Raw genomic sequence first — 22,112 nt, forward strand, 5'->3', positions numbered from 1 at the left:
TGACTAAATCGAATCTCGACGCTTAATAAAACGAATCTCAATGCTCCTTCTGGAACGGTTTGGCGTCGAGGACCGGGGCTCTACTGTATCTGCATTTTTGTTAATAAAGTATATACATGTTGTAATTTCAATGGCCCACAATTTGACAAATTTTGCGATGCAATATACATAGATTGCTAGCTATCAGAGATTATTTCAAATACCTTAATGTAAGCTAATCCAAGACACTAAATAGATTGATTTACTCTCATGCATAGGTTTACTCTTGCCTAAAAATTATCCCTGTAGTGCAATGCTACTGTTCAAAGATACATCCTAACCCAACCTACCATGCGCAGTTCTACCTAAATACTAACAAGCCTTGGCCCCATTAAATTCCCTGAACTTATCTTATATCTAAGGTTTACTTATATTTTTGGGAAATATATAACTGAAAATTTTGAATGATTAATTGTCTTTCTTTTCATTTGACTAAAAAGCCTACATGAAGTTGACTCATCATTATTAACCGCTGCTATTATACTGGTTTCCTAGCCTGTATGCGACTGTAAACTATGTGTTCACCACAAGCTATCTGGACACTTTTTAAAATATACATGTAAACTCTTATTATGAAAATTTTGGGTGTTTAAAAGTTATGAAATCAACTTCTCACTAAAAAACTGAAATCCATATTCAGTGGATTGAATATGTGGTGCTTTCTGTGATGTTTAGTCCTCATTATGTGTCTTCCTCCCATAAAGAACCTCATTTCTCAATGTGGGATACCCATAACTGGAAAACTTGGGGTTTTGGGTAAGAGAAACTGAAAAATTATTACAATCCACCAATCAGAAATATGGGAAATGTGTAAAACTACACAGTTCATGTGTTCCAATAGTAAAATTCACCAACAAATTTTTAAAGCACAAAAATGTAACAAGGTCACTCAAAGATGCATACTAACTTACCCTTCCCTATTGTAACCAAGGGCATCGGGCCTTAACTGCCAAGGGGCCTACCCTCTACCTCCTCCAAAGCATTGCACATAGCATATTCCTTAGTTTGAGGTTAGGAGAACTTGTTTAAAATCCACACACTTCATCTCATCCCATTCTTTATATTCAACTTTTTCAATCATATTTTGTTTTGTGGGAAATGGCATTTAGGCTATATATGGAAGGGGATTATCTTGCCTTCATATGGGCAGAGTCATTTTACTCCTCCATAATACTAAATAGTATATCACTTAACATTTCCATCAACACTTCTTATACCCAAGGTTATCATTGTTAAACTGAAGAAACTCATGAAACGCCAGAGTGCTTTAGTTTGATAATATATAAAGTTTTAACTGGCTGAAAACATTACATAATTTATACACTAAAAGAAAAACAAAATAGCTCCCACAAGCATAACTTTGTGAACCTTGAAACTGGGGCAACAACCCAGAATATCGAGCATGCCGGGAGGGATGCTAGGGCTGATGCCCCCAGATAAGACAGAAGGGAAGAGTCATTCGATATGTAGCCTACCTGGCGTATAACTACTTCTGACAAAAGCACCTGATATCTGAAACCCGTTTCCAAGTGTTTATGAGGGCCGTCGCCTCCTTAACCCCACTTCCGGTTTCCCCTGCTGAAAACGAATGTGACACCTCCCTATAAGGTAAGTTCACCGATGTAAGAGTGTAAGAGTGTAAGAGTGTAAGAGTGTAAGAGTGCATAGGTAGAATTTATTAGGTAATTGTTTTTGTTGGTAAATGGAGGACAGAGTTACTTATCATGTCTGAACATCAACTTAGACTAGGCCCAGGTTTAAGTAGGCTATACCTTAGTTTAACCAGACCACTGAGCTGATTAACAGCTCTTCTTGGGCTGGCCCGAAGGATTAGACTTATTTTACGTGGCTAAGAACCAATTGGTTACCCAGCAACGGGATCTACGGTTTATTGTGGAATCCGAACCACATTATAGCGAGAAATGAATTTCTATCACCAGAAATAAATTCCTCTGATTCTTCATTGGCCGACCGGAGAACTCTACCAACTCGTCCAACAAGGAACTAGACTAGGCCCAGACCACATGTTTGAACTGCTACCATGGCATAAATAATTAATGCCTTTTGGCAGGGACCAGGACACTTTGCCCTAAGTTTGGTTAGTTAGGTAAGATATGGTTAGGTCAGGACCTGGCATTCTAGGGCAAATCAGGTTTGTTTACATATATGTAAGAAGAAGCCCAGGCCTGTCATGTCCGAATGTACGTTTAACCCATATGTTCCAAGTGACTAGTCAAACGGGGCCCAGTATGCAGAGTAGTGGGTCAATGTCTCACTAACTAATATTTCTTTTGTCCGTACATCAGGCTAGCCTAACTGACGTGTCCAACTTTACTGCATGAAGTAGCCCATTGTATGTAGAGTGGCAGGACAATCACTCCATAATGTGGAATAATTTTTATATAGGTCAGGAGTAACCTAGTCTAACTGTGTCTGTGGGTACATTAGGGTAGACTTACTGCATGTTGTAGACTTTTGTATGTAGAATGTGGGGTCAGCTTCTTGTATGTAGAATGGGGGGTCAGCCTCTCGTATATAGAGTGGCAGGTCAGTAACTAGAGAATTGGGTCAATTGCAACAGTCACACTATAATTTTCACAATATAAAATAATAAAACTTTGTCTCTGAACACTTTTTGAGGAGATTCACCATCCCTATATTAATGATTATCTAATCGTTTGTCGTCCAGTAGCACTTCGTGTACCTTACAAAAATGAGGTTTTTACTGTAATGTTTCTCAGAAAAGGTAATGGTTCTCAGAAAAACTAGTTCCCCATCCATTTTTCGATTTTTGACTTATAAGCCAATACCTGTTTACCCCTCCATAGCTAACATGGCAAAATTATCATAAGAAGTGGCCAAAAGAAAATATTATTTTACTTTTGGTACATTTTATTCTAATTCGAGAACTTGCAACAGTTGATCTTTCTCCTCTCCCACCCAAAACCCCTCAATCCCCTTACCATTTATTTTAGCCCTTGTTTACGAAAATCCCCTTTCCATTTCCATTTATTGTAGATCCTTTTTATTGTAGCCTTTTGCATATTCATTTACTGCATGTCTTCAAATATTATGCCAAAAAACAGCTTTTCGTGAATTTGTTAGCACGATATAGGCCTAAGGAGCGAAAATAAAGTTTTAATAATTTACTGCCATCAGTTAAACAGTCTGTGCCACCAAAACATAACGCATTAAACTTGTGGCTACGTTGGTAGGGCCCAGACTAGCCTATATTATTAAGCTAAGCTAAGATTAAATTTGAATATTCCAGAATGCTTAGGTTGTGCTTCAATAAGAAGGTTGGCCTGCCTGGGCCGATCACGACCATAGGCGACCAAGGCTAGTGCTAAGCTAGCCCAGCCTAACCTACCATAGGTTAGCCTACCGCAGGCTATCCGATGTCAACAAAACAAAGACCCCTTCTGATTGAGTCTGTGACCTCTCTCATTCAATGTCGCGAAAAATATGTAAGGAAAACCACTCTTCTAGAAACACACCAAAGACTACAACAATTCACTTGTCGACCACGCAATGCGATGAACTGGCAGCCTCTTTTGTTTTACTCAAAACTTAGCTAGCCTAGTCGATAATCTACGCAATCGCCTTTTTCTTTCTTTCCACTTGAAATTTGATGCTCAAGAAGCATCTCGACCTTTAAGTTTTCTCATTCTGACATTACTCACCTCTTAATCAATCTGCAGAAAATTCCTCCAATATTTGTAAGACTCACAGACGATTCACTGCCACTAAAGAGGGTTTAAGCGAACCATTTTCAATTATACATGCACCATACGTACCACTTTGCACTGAACACAATCGCCAACTAGAACTAAACTAACAGCTGATTCATTTGACAGATATGTTCCAATAATTTCCTTGTGGTTGCATGGAGGAATATTGTTATCTCATTTACTTCATTTGTATAATTATAAAATATATAAATTTATTAAGTTAAATTTATATGTTTGTCATAATAAAACTTATTTCCGGCTTTTTAATAGTAATGACTACATTAAACACCTTTTCTAAAGGCTTTGTAGTATTTACTCGATGTACACTCGACACGTTCCTCCGAGTAAATGAGTTGAGACATAGGTACTGGGTCTTTAGTGATGTTCAATATAAAACATATACAATTGTTTTGCGATGTGATAAAATTATATTAAAATTTAGTAGGAACATGTAATATGTACATTATTAATCCAGAATATTATAAATTTTCAAAAATAATTCTAATTTTTGCTCACCTCAACAATTGCAAAAATAACATAAATACAAATAATATGAACTGAACATTTTCAAATCTTGCTAAATGTGGAGGCGGGAATGCACGACTGTGAAAGTGCAATGAGAGAAGTTACACAACTGAGCAGATAGATGCTTGTACTTGGTAATTTGGTGCATTGATGTTATCTTGGAATGATCACACAAATGACGTTACACAAGTATTAAAGTGACAAACTAAAGCTTGAACAAACGGAACATCGAGAACTGCATGTACGCCCACGTACGCGAGGTCGATATCGGGGTGAGTTGTCGTTTGTAAACAGTCCCCATAAACTGGAACTCTTCACAGTCCAGAGAGACAGACTCTGTGTGTGTGTGTGTGTGTGTGTGTGTGTGTGTGTGTGTGTGTGTAGGCGTATTAGTATCAACGTAGGCCTATATCGATTTTAGCAAAAGCTAAAAATCCTCGTAAGAAGGATTTCTAAATAGAACCAGGAGCAATTATCCCCCATGTTCGTCAACCTGGAGACAGAAATTATTCTTTCATTTGAAATACTTTTGCAGCTTCCTCCACCCACACAGCTCCCTTCAGTAACAAGTCGTGTCCTCCGCCCCTTTACATAAGTGGCGTTGTCGCCCAGCGTTGGACAGTCTTGATTTCCATATGTTAGGCATATCTGTAATCAGTTAGACCTGATACATCATTTCATAGCACTCTCTGTCCTTAACAAAACATCCGAATCTTGCACTTTTTCGACTAACAAACTTATCTTACATTATTTGTATGACTCGACTAACCTACCTCGGTTTGCTTTTTCACCTGTAGTAACATTTTTGCCACGTCTTATTGCGCGTCTTGGAGTAGTTGAGAATGTCCAACGTCCTCTCATTTTAACTTAGTGCCTGCTTGACTGATAGAGCACATTGCCACAAATCGTAACAGCTGGATCGTTTTAGATGCCATCTTTAGTTGCCTAAAGTCCGTTGTTGATCATAATTACATTCGGTGCTTCGAAACTTAGGTTGTGACGGCGTCTACCACAATCTTGAACTTTCCTAGCACACCTCCAATTATCCAGTTATTCAGCTTTACTCTTTTCATGCTTTTTTTTTTCATTGACATTCATTTTTAGGAAACTTGCTGACGTTTGCCGTGTTCCATATGAATAATAATCATGATAGTAAAATGAAATTCCAGTCGTAAAAATTCAGCCTTCAAAATTCATTTACATATGCAAGGTTTAAGTTAGCACGCTCTTTCATAAATTTCAGGTACATCTTAAGTAAACAGAGCTTTATTCCATGACTGCAATTCCCTCACACTTTACTTTACCTCACCTTACCTGCGCTGTAATCCACTCTTTCTGTCACTGTACTGAGTCATGTGTAAGTCTGCATCCTCGATTTTCCAAATATTTGCAATAAATATGAATATATGTTTCTAGCTTCCATTTGATTTAGTTAATGTTCACTTTCATCTTTATTCTCATTCAAGTATTTCAAAATTTTGCCTAGTTTATGCGACTTCCCTTTCCTGTCACCAACTAAAACTGTCCCCACACAAACGCTAGTCATTCAACCTACGGAATCTAAAGCATTTTTCGTTACCTAAAAATTAGCAATTACATATCATCTTACAACTCATTTACTTTTATATTCCATGTGTGTGTGTGTGTGTTGTGCAGATGAAAGGACAGAGAGAGATTCTACTCACTTGCCTCAGACTTTTTCTTATGCCAAACTAGGAATCTCCAATTTACTTATAATTGTACCTACCAGACTTCAGTTCAGCTCATAAAAGAATAAGCATCCATGCAATTTAGGTAATTTTGCAATATGCCATGTTAAAATCCATCAGATCTCCTTAAAGACTGTGGTCTTGGGGATTAGGTGGGGGTTTGTAAAGGTAAAGATGGGAAGGGGTTTGTATATGTGAAGGAAGCGTGGTCGGGAGGATGGAGTCCATGGCGGTTTTGTGAGGGATGGATCGTGGTTGTTGGGAGGTCCCAGTATGATGTTTCATAGGTTGTTCTTTTAGGGTTGTAAGCTTGTTTTGGACTTCGTGTCCTGTACTGAAGTCTAGTAAGGTGAGTTTTTGGTTACGCATTTTTCGTGTTATTCTGAACTACATAGACTTTTTCCATTCTCACTCCTCACACATACAGCATATCTTGAATATATCCAATAAATTTGGTCAGTATCCAAGGAGGAAGATTATTATGGAGTAGTTTTTAACCAAAAGGTTGGCAGATCAATATAAAGACGTTTCCTTCCATAGAAAAATTAGCAAGTCTACGAAACTGTGAGCAGATGATACCAAAGGTCATGTTAGATTGCATATTAAATGTAAGGGCTTTCAAGTCCTAGTAATCAACATTAATATTCCTATTTCGTTATGGATTTATACGTCTTAAGATTAAATTTATTATTTTAGTTTCCAATATCAGTATCTGAAAATAAACTTACCTTGTGGTGTCCTCAACAGTATAAGACATAGTATAAGACACATCAGGAACTCTAGTTTATATATATACATATATATATATATATACTATATATATATATATTTATATATATATATAAACTAGAGTTCCTGATATATATATATATATATATATATATATATATATATATATAAACTAGAGTTCCTGATATATATATAATATATATATATATATATATATATATATATATATATATATATATATATATATATATATATATATATATATATATATATATATATATATATATATATATATAATCAGACAACATATCCGTCCATAGGCTATTATTTGATAATAATACATTTTCAAGACTATTTTATGGTAAATGGTCAAGATTTTTGTTTCATAAAGATACAAACACAAGTTGGGGATGTTAGGGCTATAGTTCCTTATAGGAATTTCTATTATTTGTCTGAATATATTATTATATACAGAAATAAGAGACTGTGCCAGCATATAATTAGAGGAATTTATTTCTGGTGATAGAAATTCATTTCACGTCATAATGTGGTTCGGATTCCAGAATAAGCTGTAGGTCCCATTGCTAGGTAAGCAGTTGGTTCTTAGCCACGTAAAATAAATCTAATCCTTCGGGCCAGCCCTAGGAGAGCTGTTAACCAGCTCAGTGGTCTGGTTAAACTAAGATATACTTTGTGCCAGCATATGCCGGCTTAACCAACAGCTACACTTTTTTTTTAAGGTTTTCATCTTGAATTACCTTCACTTTCATGGTCTCTCTTTCCATGGTTTCATTCCTCCGTTATTTTGCGGAGATCAGATGTTGTCCAAATCCTTTTCCGTTTTCTTACCAAATGATTCTATGCTTGGTGAAGAGAGGAAGGGGATGGCGGTAGACCACCAAACTGAGAGAGAGAGAGAGTTAATCGATGATGTGCCAGCATGAGAAAGATAAATGGAAGAAATAGGTGAAAGGAGAGTGATGGATAGGGAATCAAAGGAGTGAGAAATGAATGGAGTGATCGCTGAGTTAGAGCATCGTTTAATAGAATGAATTCACATCTGCAGTTTAATATAAATAGTATGGGATTAAATACTCAAATAAATAAGAAAGTATATTGCTTGAGTGTAATCGTCAGACTCAGTTATAAAGTGATTAGCCTACTTGGCATAAGGCAGTTAAATAGGGCACCAGATACAATTAAAAAATCACGAACAACGGCACCGTTATTCATTCAGTTTTGCAAAAACCTAATTAATAGATGATGAGAGCCCCCCCCCTACCCTCAAGCACTCGAGAAAGCGCGCTCTGAATATTGATATTGAATATTTTCGTGGTTCATATTAAGTGAAAAAAATTGATCCTGTCGTCGCATCATCGAAAGCCATTAATGCTGCGACTCCAGTTCATAGTTTTGAATAGAATGTGTCACTGCATTTATTAGTTTAACCGCATGTTCAGATCAAACTCGAATTATCTAGGTATTCTCTTTTATTTCCTATGATTGTACATTATTTCTAATAAGGACTTGCGCTGAGCATAAATGAATCTGGAATCCTTTATTTTTATATTAGTACTGATCCCTTTAATTGACAGTTGACACTTTTGCGTACTTTTTGGTGTTTAATGATTAAAAGTATAGTTGGGAGAGAGTTCCAAAGCTTGGTGTTAGAAGGAAAGAAACAATTCCGAACCAAGCAGCCTGATTAACCTGGTGTAGAAGTGTAATAGGGTTGCTTGGCGGGTTTAACATGGCAGTTTTAACTCAAGGGAAGAACGGTTGAAACAGCGAAATTACCTTGTAACAAAGAGAAGTAGAGTCCAAGGATTGACGAGATGAGGTTCATCGATCAAGAGAATCTCCTTTGAGTCAGTTCTGTCAAGACATTACCCAAAATAACAGCACTCTGAACAACACAGGTTACCTCAGACAGATTCCAAGGCATAAAATTATCTTTGATTTCATTTTTCAGAGCTGAGAGAATGAGTGGGAAGACTTCCTACCGCCAAGATCATTGCATGCATGGCAGGAGAGGATAACGGAACATACGGTATTGGCTTTGACATGCTGCCTTTGAGGCTGTTGTGCAAATACAAGAACTCATGAACATCTCTCTTGCGCGCGGTTTACATCTCTGGATCAACAGCCGAAAGGGAATGTCTTAGTGACGTCGATCTTCTTGTCTCTAAAGCTACTTGTGTTGGAGGTCAGTTTTTTTTTTTTTTTTTTTTTTTTTTGAGCTAAAAAAAATCACCTAAAGGTGGACAAAGAAAGTGTGGGTGTTAGAGGAAGAAAGAGAAAGAGAGGGAGAGAGACGATTCTAATCATCTTTTAAAATCCGGCTCAGTTCACGACGAAGAAAAAGGTATCGTGACCCAGCCAGCTGCAGATGACCTTTGCCTTCTGGTTCATTGATTCAGAAATTATTTCAGAATTCTCTCTCTCTCTCTCTCTCTCTCTCTCTCTCTCTCTCTCTCTCTCTCTCTCTCTCTCTCTCTCTCTCTCAGTAAGGAAATTTTCATGAACAAATAATATAGTGAGGTGTATGCATGCTTCACCTATTATTTGATGATATTTGCGAATTCCTTTAATTTTATCTCAGTGGTTCATGGCATCATTTATATATTTTCATGTTAAAATTTTCTAGCCCCTTTATCTATCACATACACTCTCTTGCGAGATATTGCATTCACCTCCTCATGGTTATATCACCTTTACGAAATGGCAGACGCTTCTTCGCTTGTTCAGTTTCAATAATTGTCTGGCAAAATAATGCGCACACGCACACCCCACATACATATATACAGTATATATATATAATATATATGTATATTATATATGTATATAATATATATGTGTATATATATATAATATATATATATATATATATATATATATATATATATATATATATATATATATATATATATATATATATATATATATAATACAGTGTATATAAACAGGTAATCTTTTGGGCACCGGTGAAGATGTGTTTATGTGTAATGCATATCAACATGGAGACTTGAAGCGCGTTCAGTGAAATGCCAAAACGGTTCAGTTTCGAAAGGGGAGGGCCGCCCTAAAGAGAACCACGCCCTTTCCAGACTCCCTCTATCTCTTCCCCTCCCTCCCCAACGAAAGTCTGCCCGTTTATCGCCAGAATGCAATCATCCTTTTTGAATTTATATTTGTGAAGGTTAAAGATAATTCCAAATAATTCTGTTTCTTGATCCGCAAGCTTTGTAATCTTATTTTTCATTTTCTTGTGGCGAGATATAACGTCCAATAATTTAGGTACAATTTTAAAATCGTCCAGTAGTTCGCAGAAGTAATATATATATATATATATATATATATATATATATATATATATATATATATATATATATATATATATATATATATATATATTACTAAAGAGAAAACAAACACATTGGTCACTGCCAAATTTATGTTTTAGCTGCTGGATCATGGATGAACCTGTTATGCAGGAAACTTTACGTGATAATTACTTATATCTAAAGAGAGCATCATCAACAGTGCATCGAATTCTCTACACACACATTACACCATTCATATCTATCATCTGTGAACTCTTTAGTACCATTTTCACGTCATCAGTCCAGTAATATCTGCGTTCTTAACCTCCTGCTTCTTAACAACTCCTAATTATACATTCTTTTCATCATCCAATTGTCCCCCATTCTTTCCACATAACCGCACCATCTCAAAACAATGGTCTATCCTTTCACCCACGGTAATGTTTACACCACTGGTTTATATCACTTCTAGTTGTCTCCACATTTCTCACTTTCAGTTCTCCTTACGCCACATATACTATGTCAGTAAATCATCTCAACACTTAAGGCTTTATTTTTTTGATAAATTCTATTTGCATTCGACAACCAGACTTCACTTCCATAAAGGAGAGTTGGTCAACATTCCCTACATACATTCCCTCCCTGGCTTCCATAGACACCCTTATTTCTACCCTTGCACAAACCCTGCTGCCTTTCTCGCTTCAGTCATTCTGTAACTCACCTCCTCTTACATCCTACATTTAGCCCTATTTATTATATATACGGTATAAAAGGGATAAAAGAATAATAGACACTTACTGTATTTCAATACGCCTTATGTCGATGCTGCAAGAAAATCCGTGAATTTGAAAATGGTTGTGGGTGGGGCTGGGCGGGATTGGGAGCGGGACTTCGCCCAGGGTAATGGAAAAATCCACTCCCTTGAATTCTTAGTCGTGGCCTTTATACGGTCTGCATGCATAAGCAGCCGGTATTTGGTCTCATCCTCTGTTTATGCCTGCTCTTCCTGACGATATAAAGGAAAAGTCACGGAGCACTAGAATCTCTCTCTCTCTCTCTATATATATATATATATATATATATATATATATATATATATATATATATATATATATATATATATATATATATATACAGTATATATATTATATGTATTATATATGTATGCATGTTTACCTTTGGAGTATAAAAAAACAGCATCAGTGCCACCTACAGCCTGTAATTACTTAATCAAGGATGAAACCCTCATACAGAAAAGTTCCATCGTAACCATTTGCCGCATTCAGCTACACAGAAGGCTCATCATCATTTCGTCAGTCCCTCTTCACACCCGCACACACACACACACACACACACACACACACACACACACACACACACACACACACACACAGCTCAGACTTATCATTCTTTCTTCGTGGCCAAAGGATCCCAAACACTGATCTCCAGCAATGCCTAACTTTTTTCTTCATCACTTTATCCTGCCACTTCTCACCTTTTTAATCCACTTGTGTCCACACCTACTCTGCGAACAGTTTATCTCAACAACGTCCGTATTTTTCTTTTGTTTGCTTTCAGTATAAAAAAAAATACACTTCCATAAAGGTCATTGGCTTAACAATCCCTCTATACATACCAACTTTTACTTTCGGACAGTTATGATTTCTTTCAAAGCTTTTGCAGGGAAGCTATTATCCTCATCACTTCACTTATTCTGTGATTCATCTCTTCTCTCCTTCTAACACAAGTAACATTTACTCTGAACTGCATTTCTGAACTTCCATTCTTCCAGTTTTCCTTCCGTCTGGCCTCCACTTATCTGAACTTACTCTTGCGAACATTCACTTTCAACTTTATTCTCTTACAAGCATTATTTCATTTTTTTTTTCATCAGTATCTGCAGTTTCTCTCCACTTTTTGTGGCACTATCAACCACAAAATCAGCTACTCCACGCATTATTCACAACTGCTTTTCTTATCTTTGGAACCCACGCCCACATCTGGCCTTTCCCTGCCTTCTCTTATCATGCGATGCTTTAAGTATTAGACACCCTTTTATGACAAATCAGTCATTCTTTTAAATTTATATGCTAACAGAAGCTTCACTTTCAGCGTTAAAAGTTGTAATCGCTTCCAATTGCCTTCTACACCTCAAAACCTCTACATCACATTTTTATCAATCCGTTCATAAGCTTTTCTAGGTTTGCGTACACAAACGCTTTTATAAACACTTGAACCACATTACTTTCTACTGTACATTATCTACACTCACGCTACCCTTCCCAGGTACGTAGCCAGGGATTTCCTTTGTGTTGTGGGGTGGGGGCGGGGGCGGGGGCGGGGGTGGGCAGCGCTAATAGGGCTGATGATGTGTACATGTGACTTAATGCAAGAGCCTGAAGAAGCGGCAAATGAATTTTAAAATATGAATGATGTAATGAATAAGAAACAATAAACAACGCATATAATAAAATGGTAAAATATAAACGAATGTAATAATGAAGTGTCAGGAAATCCCTTTCCTGCCCTGAATTATCCAACGTACTTGTTAACAACAGACACTTACATACATATGCACATACCAACTCCAACGTATGTATGTAGGCCGTGTGTAGAATAAGCATAAAGTGTATTCTTCAGTTTAGTTTTAACTGCTCTCTCTCTCTCTCTCTCTCTCTCTCTCTCTCTCTCTCTCTCTCTCTTAGTGTAATAAATCATGTTTCTCATATGTCAGGCTTAGATTGAATGCAAGCATTAGATATTGTTGTTCCAGAAAGTTAAATGCTAAAGTTTTTTGGTAACTAAAATTAAGATAGCCTATATACGATAATAATAGATAAACATATGAAGGACGTATGACAACCCCAATTATGAAAAATTCTCACAAAGTGGAAGATACTGAACGTTAACTGTAAAATTCAAGATCTCCAAAGACTAGTAGTTCTTTAGGTCTCCGTGGCTTAAGTGTTTGGCATTTTTTGGTAAAACTTGTTCGAGATCGTTTCGATTTATAGCGCGTAAGCTTTCCTCATGAAACAAGGGTACGGGTGAGTAACGGGTCTGAACCGTTTCCCATCCGGTGTGGCAGAGCCTGGCTGTTTTTCCGCTGCTGAAGCGAGTTAGGTAATCGGTGGAACGCGGGGACTATAAACAGATACTGCATGTACCTACGCACAGAATACGCACGTACTTTATTGTTATTTAGGCAAAGAATTGTGTGAATAACATGGTACTAACGTTTCCTTTCCTTGGCGTTAATATGCTGTGAAAAACAGCGATACTAACGTTTCCTATCCCCGGCGTTAATATGCTGTGAATAACAGCGATACTAACGTTTCCTTTCCTTGGCGTTAATATGGTGTGAATAACAGCGATACTAACGTTTCCTATCTTTGGCGTTAATACGCCATAAATTCTGCCGACCGATGTGGCTTACAGATGGGTATGAGACTACCGTTTTGAAGTAACAAAATCTGTTCAGTAGTCAAACAATAAATTTATCTTAGATACTCGAAGATTATTGTTTTATGGTCGTTGTCAAAGCTCGCAGCAAAAAACAACTTTCACAAATTTTCAAATAAAAATTTGCGTAATGGCGACTTACTGTAGCTCACGTGAAAGATTTACGCCACTCGGTTAATGCCGTCTCATGTCGATCTCGCAGCAGAGAAACGCAACGCTTGCATGACCATGATTCATATTTTATTTCCATTCGGTTAGTTTATTGAGAACAAGCCATAGAAATCGATAATTAAAGCTATAAGTAAAAAACGATCTGAGGATTTTTAATTAATAGTAACCCAACAGGCGGTAGTCAGATGAATATAGGAATGGTGGAAGTTGGTTTGTTGGAAGAGAAAGATGAATGATTAAGCACTATGTAAGACGGGGATTGAGACTGGGACGGTCGAGCTTGGGTAATAGTCTTTGTTACTCGCGCGCCCAGACTAACTTGATGTTTATTATCCCTGAGAAACTGCATCTGCTCGCCGTCCTTTCGCCCCTGGATAAAAACTGACAATGCAGCGGGTTGCTTTGAGGCGTAAGGAGACAACAGGTTCGTTTTAAGACTGAATAGTAAAAGAATCGCGATGGTTATGACGTCACTCAAATCCCTTTGTTCGATATCATATAAAAGTTAATCTGTCAGAGTAGCTTGGTTTATTCCTCTTGTCTTTAGTTGATCATCGTAAAAACCGCAGATAGAAGTTACGTTATGAGAGCTTGCACGAGGAAGCTTCGTGAGAGAGAGAGAGAGAGAGAGAGAGAGAGAGAGAGAGAGAGAGAGAGAGAGAGAGATTCTAAGGACAAGTGGCCAATTAGTGAAAAAAAAAATGTTGGTGCAGACTGGCTTTAGGCAAAAATAGTTCCATGGCTGCACCAGGCGGGAGGAAGAGATGAAGAACCGTAAAGGAATGTCAGTAATATAGGTATAACTGCTTTTGAACGGTCTAAGTTAGGGGTAGATCGAAATATGTATGTACCGAAAAATGAATGAGCCACCCCTGCAGTAAAGATACATAATATACAGTAGGTGCATAAAATACCGACACGACAGAATGACAGGAAGCTTTTGGTAATAAATGTCATATTATCAGAACATGAATCACAAGTTAAAAGATTGAAAAGAGTAGAACGGGGGAGCACTTAAATGCCACGAAAAGGTTAATAGATGGATCACTGCAGTATCAGGCTACGGGACAGTGGAGAAAGTATCAGTAGTTTTAAAAGGATCCGTTTCATCTGGAATAGTTGAAAATGTTACGAAGAAGAACATATTGCAGGACTCGACCAGATCGGGGCCTTGAACGCAAGTTAACCATGAGGCAAGGACGTTTGCCAATGAAGCTTGATTACGTAACACCACAACGCTTTTTTGTTATCGGTCCCTTGAGTGAATCAGGGATTGCCGCTCCATTAACTATGAATTGTCTGCGTGTAATTAGATCAATGATTTCAACGGTCTATTTGGTGAAGAATACATATTTAATGAATGCTTCAGTACTAATACAAATTCATGTGAATGATACAGCCACAGTATCTTTACATTTTCGTGATTAATATCTCTTCTTTAGATATCCTTTTCATCCTCAAGGTATTCAAGGAATATAATCATCTCTCTTTGTCACGGGGCCCCATCTGAATTACAATTTTAAAGCATTGTGCAGTATTGATAACGTAGCAGATAACACGTTAGCAAAATTAACCTCACTTTATGTACATATTTGTATTCTGTTCATTGGTTTACCATTATGTAATCATTTTTTATCTGGATCTTACCCTGCTTTATTTTTTTTTACTAACTTAAGGTTCCACATATGCGCTCATATTAAATAATAATAATAACAATAATAACAATAATAATAATAATAATGATAATAATAATAATAATGGTAAGGAAATCCACAATGGTGTGAATGCGAATATATATTAAAAATATATATACAAAACGAGAGCTTTCGAGAACCCAAAGGATTCTCAAAAGCTCTCGTTTGTACAGTATATATATATATATATATATATATATATATATATATATATATATATATATATATATATATATATATATATATATATATATATATACTGTATATATTTCTAATATACATTCACATGTACACCATTGTGGATTTCTCACTATTCTAGTACTCATGTTATTTTCAGATTTTTATGAATAATAATAATAATAATGATAATAATAATAATAATAATAATAATGATGATGTGATGGGCAGCTCGTCCGTGGCGGCTCCTGTAACCTTTCTCAATCAACTCATGCAAAGGTTGAAAGACTATCGCTGACTCCTATATATTGCGCTCCTTGTTTTCTTTCTTTTGTTTATCCGAACACATTTCTTGATCGAACATTGGTTTTTCCAGTTGTTATATATTGTTAATTTACATGTTACATTTGTATGCCTGTATGTATTCTTGTATGTGAATACATTCTATCTTTGCTTGCATTCAACTTATGACTATATATATATATATATATATATATATATATATATATATATATATATATATATATATATATATATATACATGTATGTGTGTATACACATACACACACACATATATATATATGGGTTATATATATATATATATATATATATATATATATATATATATATATATATATATATATATATATATATATATATATATATATATATATATATAACCCTTTATCTGTAGGTCCATTTTGGCTGCCAGATAGTCTTGCAGCCATGCAAATTCAGCCAATATTAAAATCAATAATATAATTAGAATTTCCGAGAACGTGACTTTGACGACTTTTCAGAGAAGTCGATTTTTCTTTGCAAAGTCGCATTACACATAACATACGTGATGGTGTTCCGAAGGGTGAACTTTTCATCCCTTTTCAGAAACCTGCAACGCAACTTCCTGCGTCGAGACATAACGGTCGTGTTATAAAGACTTCTTGAAAGTGGTACGACCAGGATTTTTTTTTTTTTTAATTAAAACAAAGAATAGGTTCTTTACGTGATTCAAGAACTAACAAACACTCCGACGAATCACTGTTTCATACATAATCGGTTGCTGTTGCAACATTTCTTTTATAAACTTAATTTTTTCTTTATTTTAAGTTTGTTATATCTATGCACTCCAATGGTTTCTGTAGGGTCTGGTGACGCTTAGTAACTCAAAGATAGCAGTGATAATACTTGTCAGTTCGGTTCTTTGCGATAATAACCTACACGCCCTCATCTCTGATGATGATACGGTATACAGTACACCTGGAAAGAGGGGGAGGGGGAGTATGTACCATCATTCTCTCCAGTGTTATTGATTATACTAATCCTGTGCTTCGGTGCATAATTATAATCGATCTATCTAGCTTACAGGTAGGAGTCCCAGTAAAAGGAAATATTTTCAGAAAGTGTTTTGCTCATCGTAGATATGGAAAAAATGTGGTTATACTATAAGATTCTTATGGCAAAAAAAAAAAAAAAAAATTACAGGTCATAGATAGCGAAGACAGACAAGATACAAAGAGAAAGAGCGCGAAGAGACCTGAGTATCAACAGTCAAAGAGAACAGAAGGATTCTTGCCATGTTAATGATTATTTAATGTCAGTAAAATTTGGCTTCGAAATAAGACCATTCTTCTGCTTAATTTAGATGGAAGGGGAGGACAATAGTACAAAGAATGTGCTACAAGTCTATTACTAAAAAGGAAGAAGAGAATTAATCAAGATGTTGTAACCGTAGTAAGAGGATTTGTAATGCTTCACGTGAGCATGGTATAATATCAGCTAAGTTTGCGACGCTTTTTTTTGTGACAGCAGCTGTATAAAGGACATGACTTTTTTTTAGAGGATTGGCTTTTGTAAGGAAAATGAGAATAGAGAATTTACATAAGGTTAAAGATACGACATAAGCCTAACCAGATGAAAAGTTGAGAGGATTCTACACCTCGTGCATGGAGGAATAGAATGGAAGATTCATGGAATAAGAAGCTTGGTGAAGGATATATGATGCTTATGATAAGAAACTGAAGAACTGAGACACACACACACACACACACATATATATATATATATATATATATATATATATATATATATATATATATATATATATATATATATATATATATATATATATATATATATATATATATATATATATATATATATATATATATATATATATATATATATATATATATATATATATATATATAAATATATATATCAAAAGAATAATGAGGTTAAACAAGTGGAGCTAAAGAAAGTCTTCTAAAAAGGGGATCAGGTTTCCCACAAAAAGAATAATGAAAACAAGTAGCTAAAAGAAAGTCTTCTTGGAAATATTCTTTTGGAAAGAGGTGACTTAGAGGATACAACAAAGAAAGGGAGGCTGAAGAAAGAGCCCGGGAGAGTGATGAAAGGAGGCTTCAAGAGCCAGTGAAAATGAGGATAGTAGATGCCACATAATTTGTGAGATTTTACTCAATAATAGAATGCAATTAAATGTAGATGGAGCAAATAGTAGAATGCAGTTAAATGCAGATGGAACAAGTTTTGAAGGTTTGTTAATGCGCTAATGGTAGAAGACGCGGGGATCAATATAATAAGTTACAATAGAGATATAGAAGTGACTGAAGAACGCAATGTATGGAGGGAGCTTATATAAATGGGATTAATTTATGAACGATGGCAAGCGGTTCAATGGCTGTTAGGGGTGTCTTTTATATAAATGGTAGAACGATCAAGTCGAGAGAAGATACTGGGCTGAAAGCCCATGTATGGTATCTATATCTTAGTATAACTCGAGAAAAGCTGACTGATAAAGTGTGGCTTATAACAGATTTTATCACTGTGGCTGAATTCATATGATCACAGTGACACAGAATCTTAGCAGTTAAGGTGGAAAATCTCTACTACAAGGATTTTGTGGACCTCAAAAACGCATGTGACAGGACGGATGGAGGTTCACTGTAGAAATATTTACGTAAGTTTAAGAGCCTGCAAAGGCAGCCTTCACCAGTTTGTGATTAGACCAACTGGATACTAAGTTCATCTCTGCCTCCGTGGTTTTTTCGTGTGTTTGGGAAGATATTGATTGATCTGAGAGGTTAAGGGGAGATGAGCATCTACAGGTAAAGACACCGGTTGCCATAATTCTTACGCTGCTTCTTCGGTAATTAGGTGAATTGTTCAAAGTAAAACCCCTTGTTTAGATAACACAGTAGTTTACCATCGGCGTAAACAGAAGAATTGTGGTGGCTAAATGTGAAGCCCTTTTAGATGGAGAATGTGTTAATCAGTGCACTCAAGATCGTTTCAGCAGGACTACGTTTAACGTTTGTGTAACGTACAACAACCATTAAAAGCATTCTTAACAAATTAGTATCACCTGTTGAACGATTTCTATTTAGCCAGTTCGAGAATTATGGACACAGAGATAATACGCATTTGAGTCTGATACATATGTGCATTTATTGATGAACTAGAGAACATTACTTAGATAAGACAGAGAAGATTTAAGTCCGCTGATTGATTTATGGCTATTTATAGATTCCCGTCCGAGGCGACGTGAGGACTAGTCGCCCAGACGATCGCCCTCCGAATCGTCGTCTCGTGGGTATTGACGTGAGGTTAAATCATACGCTCCGCTAAATGAACGTCCGTTGACCTGTGCCCCGTCCTTCTTCCCACACCGCCATTATTCCGGTTATTTGCAATTCCAATGCGAGCGGCGAACTAGTTTTGTTAAAGAGCGGGCCACCTTAGCCCTTATTCCAGGGCGAAATAAGTTTCAGATTGGAAAGAAAGCAGAAGTGAGTCGGTGTGCTAAGCTCCGAAGATAACCTGTGTTTTAGGGTGTTTCACTATTTCAGACAACTTCCTCTGATCTGTGGCTTTAGTTGGTAATATCCTAGTTTATAATGCACAGAAACGTAACGATTTTACTACATAAGAACGCGTACATGCATAAACACATATCACTGGGTATTATAATAATGTATTCAAACGTTGATGTGTTTCCTTGTTTCTGATGTCTCGCCTTGGAATACAATCTCTCTCTCTCTCTCTCTCTCTCTCTCTCTCTCTCTCTCTCTCTCTCTCTATATATATATATATATATATATATATATATATATATATATATATATATATATATATATATATATATATATATATATATATATATATATATATGTGTGTGTGTGTGTATGTGTGTGTGTGTGTGTATATGTGTTGTGTGTGAATTTTATCACATGGCAGGGACAGTTTTAATATTCACAAATATTAAGCCACAAAGGTTGTTTCACATCCATTTCGCTCTACCTCGGAAATAATACGGAAGGAGAGTTATAACTGATACGTGGTTCGTCACCTGACGGATTCGATACACCATAAGCTACGACCTCCGACTTCAGTGACGAGAACTTGTTAATTGATTCGGCGAACCACTTATCGATTATAACTCCTTTATTTTTTACTTCTGAGATAGAGCGAATTGGACGTTAAACGACATCCATAGTTTACACACACACACACACACACACACACACACACACACACACACACACACACACACACATATATATATATATATATATATATATATATATATATATATATATATATATATATATATATGTGTGTGTGTGTGTGTGTGTGTGTGTGTGTGTGTGTATATAATATATATATATATATATATGTGTGTGTGTGTGTGTGTGTGTGTGTGTGTGTGTGTGTGTGTGTGTGTGTGTGTGTGTGTGTGTGTGTGTATATATATGTATTTTCTATGAAATGGTATCTTGAGAAACCTTGTCTTTCTCCATCCAGGATGCAACCCATCACAGTGAACTAATTACCATATACTGTATATATGTGTGTGCGTTTGTGTGTGTAAGTGTATTTAAAAATCATACATACCAATAGGTGCATAAACATGACTGAAATTCTTTCATACTATGCATAAATACAAACAAAATGTCGCGTTCAGTCTAGTCAGACCAACTGATAAGCAGGTCATGGCCAATAGCAAGGATTCCTAAAGTAAAATTAATAGATAAGAGAACACCCAAAACTGCATTACTTCAAAATAAAAAAAAAAACCGAGGCAAATCAGAAGTGAAACGACCCGGGCCACTTCCCCCTTTGACGCTGCAGGTGACTTTTCAAGTATTACCATAAGCGGGCCACAGGTGTTGCGGATTCATTAGTCACTCCGATTAGTGTCGTGTGTTTGTGTAAAAGTAGAGCTGGCAATTTTCGAGACAGAAATCTGTGGATGGGTAACTTTAGTAGGTAGACAGTCGGAGAAACAGCATTAACAAAAATAACTTAACCGCATCCGTTTACTCCTAATTTTGAAATTCATGAACAACTTGCAAACAACCCCGTAAGGGGATAGTGTCGTCAGTACATTAATAAAGATTCTTTGCAGCGTCCCTCCGGCCCCTAGCTGCAAGCACTTTCATTCCTTTTGCTGGGCCTCCGCTCATATTATCTTTCTTCCTTTCCACCCTCTCTTAACAATTGTTTCATGGTGCAACTGCGAGGATTCTTCATGTTGCACCTTTAAAACCTTTTTTACTGTAATCTCCCTTTCAGCACTGAATGACCTCATAGACCCCAGCGCTTGGCTTTTGGCCTAGATTTTATATTCCTGGTGATTCCTAACTTTCGAGGGAGTGCTTTTAATAGTCATCATCATCATCATCATCATCATCATCATCATCATCCAGGGCCGTGTGACGCAAAGGGCTTTAGTGCAGTGTTTCCACCCACGTCTCTTCTGTGCATTGTCTTTCACAAGTCTCCACTCATTCTAAGCCCCACTTCTTATAGCTTGTTATCCAAGTGGGTCTATGTCTTCCAACTCTACTAGCCCATCTGACTCTATCTGGTACTATTCTCCCAGGGTTTGTGCGAAGGACACGTCCAAGCCATATCCATCTCCCTTTCATCATTGTCTTAACTAGATAGTGGACTTCCGTAATTTCCTTCATGGTATCATTTCTAATAACCTGCCATCTGACTTCCAGCTCAGTAGTAGTTATTATTATTATTATTATTATTATTATATTATTATTATAGTATCGAAAATTGCAGTGGTTGTTAGTCTGCCATCTTACCTCTGTGTCAATAGTAATCAATATTATTATTATTATTATTATTATTATTATTATTATTATTATTATTATATTATTATTATTGTATTGCTCCTCGGGAAGTGCAGTTGTTATTCTTGAGTCTTTGAATTATCTTTCCCTTCAGTAACAGAAAGTTCTATCAGTTCTCTGTAATGAACTATCGATTATCGATCACAGGCGAACCCCGTTTAATCATTCTTTCGACTGTTGTCAGTTTCTTGAGAATTTTACGGTATGATTTTTTATACACCAGCATTACCGGAGTTTTTCTCTCGCTCACTGATCAACTTTTCCTCGCTTTCAGTTCATAGTCGGAGGTATAATGTGGTCGGGTTTGTTGGCGTAAGAAGGGAGAAAACACCTGATGGATTACCAGTGCTCAGGTGATGTAATGTAAGCACGCTCCAAGTCAGCGGAC

The 22,112-nt window shown here is 36.4% G+C and overlaps 1 protein-coding gene and 1 long non-coding RNA gene across 9 annotated transcripts in view; one reads left to right on the forward strand and one right to left on the reverse strand.

Annotated features, from left to right (window-relative positions):
* The window catches only part of Tmem63 (transmembrane protein 63), a 95,636-nt gene extending 90,312 nt beyond the window's left edge, over positions 1 to 5,324 (reverse strand). For 3 of the 8 annotated variants that reach the window (XM_067105016.1, XM_067105012.1, XM_067105020.1), the window contains exon 1: positions 5,069 to 5,324. In XM_067105016.1, the coding sequence (XP_066961117.1) occupies positions 5,069 to 5,098 (30 nt within the window). In that variant the 5' untranslated portion in view covers positions 5,099 to 5,324. Of the gene's footprint in view, positions 1 to 3,722; positions 3,960 to 4,286; positions 4,306 to 4,550; positions 4,620 to 5,068 lie in introns of those variants that run through there. The other 5 variants (XM_067105015.1, XM_067105014.1, XM_067105021.1 and 2 more) reach the window with 5 other exon arrangements.
* Positions 4,359 to 22,112, forward strand: part of LOC136839254 (uncharacterized) — a 22,974-nt gene continuing 5,220 nt past the window's right edge. Inside the window, exons 1-3 of the long non-coding RNA XR_010853266.1 lie at positions 4,359 to 4,567; positions 8,706 to 8,939; positions 21,999 to 22,112. The exon at positions 21,999 to 22,112 is cut by the window's right edge and continues 4 nt beyond it. This is a non-coding gene — a long non-coding RNA (uncharacterized lncRNA). The remainder of the gene's footprint in view (positions 4,568 to 8,705; positions 8,940 to 21,998) is intronic.

This window comes from Macrobrachium rosenbergii, chromosome 6, assembly GCF_040412425.1.
Source record: "Macrobrachium rosenbergii isolate ZJJX-2024 chromosome 6, ASM4041242v1, whole genome shotgun sequence".
NCBI lineage: Eukaryota > Metazoa > Arthropoda > Malacostraca > Decapoda > Palaemonidae > Macrobrachium > Macrobrachium rosenbergii.